The 1,429-nt window shown below is 51.2% G+C and overlaps 1 protein-coding gene across 1 annotated transcript; it reads left to right on the top strand.

The window, feature by feature from the left end:
• Positions 1–146: 146 nt before the first annotated feature.
• On the top strand, positions 147–1,363 carry LOC110094931 (E3 ubiquitin-protein ligase PUB23; the record flags this gene model as incomplete). The annotated part of the gene is made up of 1 exon (XM_020820277.2): positions 147–1,363. A coding segment is annotated over exon 1 (1,217 nt), but the record flags the coding sequence as incomplete, so codon positions are not given.
• Positions 1,364–1,429: the final 66 nt, after the last annotated feature.

The raw sequence follows: 1,429 nt of genomic DNA, 5'->3' as shown, positions 1-1,429 counted from the left end.
CCTGGATATTTTATACGCTTCACGGGACAAATTGCAAATTGCTCCCACCATACGCTTCCATTTCCCCAATATAAACCCCCCTCTCGCTTCATCTGCCATCCCTCTTCCTCTGCACTCATCAGGAGGTAACCATCCAACAAGCGACCATGACTTCGCCTACCGAATCAGAGCTCCCCTCCATATTCCGATGCCCCATCTCCTTCGAAATAATGGAAAACCCTGTCACCATTGCCACCGGCATCACCTACGATCTCCAAAGCATCGAGAAATGGCTGTTCACCTACAAAAAAACAACCTGCCCTGCCACCATGCAACCCCTCCACAACTTCGACCTCATTCCCAACCATACTCTCAAAAACCTCATCCTCTCATGGCGGACCCAATCCCTTCTGTCAAAACCCAAACCATCTCTTTCTTCTTCCTTCTCTTCAAAACACCTCGAGTTGACCTCCATTCTCGCCACCATGGACTCCTCCCCCTTCAAAGTCAACTCCCTCAAGAAGCTCCGCTCATTCGCCGCAGATAACCCGCTCGTCTTCCTCTCCTCCAACGGCGTCGAAGCCCTCTGCCGCATACTTAAACAATCCAACACCGATTTCTCGGACGAGTTCGCCCCCTTCCGCGCATGCGAGGAGGCTCTCGGCGTTCTCAAAAACCTTCCTTTTGACAACCACGACGCTTCCATCGGGCTTCTGTCGAAGCCCGATAGCGTCAATCCGATGTTAACTATCCTCCAGCGCGGCAGCGCTGAAGCCCGTCTCGACGCCATCACCATCCTAAAAAGAATATCGAAAGCCAATCCGTCTATAACCAGCCAATTCCATCAAGACATCGACGTCTTCAAATCCCTGCTCGATCTTCTATCCGATGAGGTCTCCGCAAAACTCAGCACATCATCGCTCGACCTTCTTCTTCAAGCCGTGGCGACTTCCAAAGCTAATCGTTTGAAAGCTATCGAAGCGGGAGCGGTCTGCGTGTTGATTGAGCTTTTGCCAGATGAAGCTGGGAGGCAAAGGAGGGACAAGACGTTGCTGTTGCTGAAGAGGTTGTGTGAGTGCGCTGAGGGGAGATTGGCGTTTGCGGACCATAGGATGGGAATTGCAGCGGTAGCGAGCAAGATAGGGAGGGACCATGATTTGGGGACGAAGCTGGGGGTTAAGGTGTTGTGGTTGGTTTGTAGTTTTTTGCCGAGGAAGGAGGTGGTGGAGGGAATGATGGCGTGTGGGGCGGTGAAGAAGTTGTTCGGGTTGATCCATGTGGATGGGCAATCTTCGACGAAGGAGAAGGCGCTGAGTATGGTGAGGATGCATAATGATGCCTGGAGGCAGAATCCTTGCTTCCCCATTGAGCTTAGGGCAGTGAGGTATTAAGATTAAAGGGTTTTTTGGCAGATGATTAACGTGTTAAGTGTACACTTTTAGCAGATTTT

The sequence above is a fragment of the Dendrobium catenatum genome, unplaced genomic scaffold (assembly GCF_001605985.2).
Source record: "Dendrobium catenatum unplaced genomic scaffold, ASM160598v2 original_scaffold_255885, whole genome shotgun sequence".
In the NCBI taxonomy this organism is placed as follows: Eukaryota; Viridiplantae; Streptophyta; class Magnoliopsida; order Asparagales; family Orchidaceae; genus Dendrobium; species Dendrobium catenatum.
Note: the sequence above shows the minus strand (reverse complement) of the source record. Positions and strands in the feature narration are given on the sequence as shown.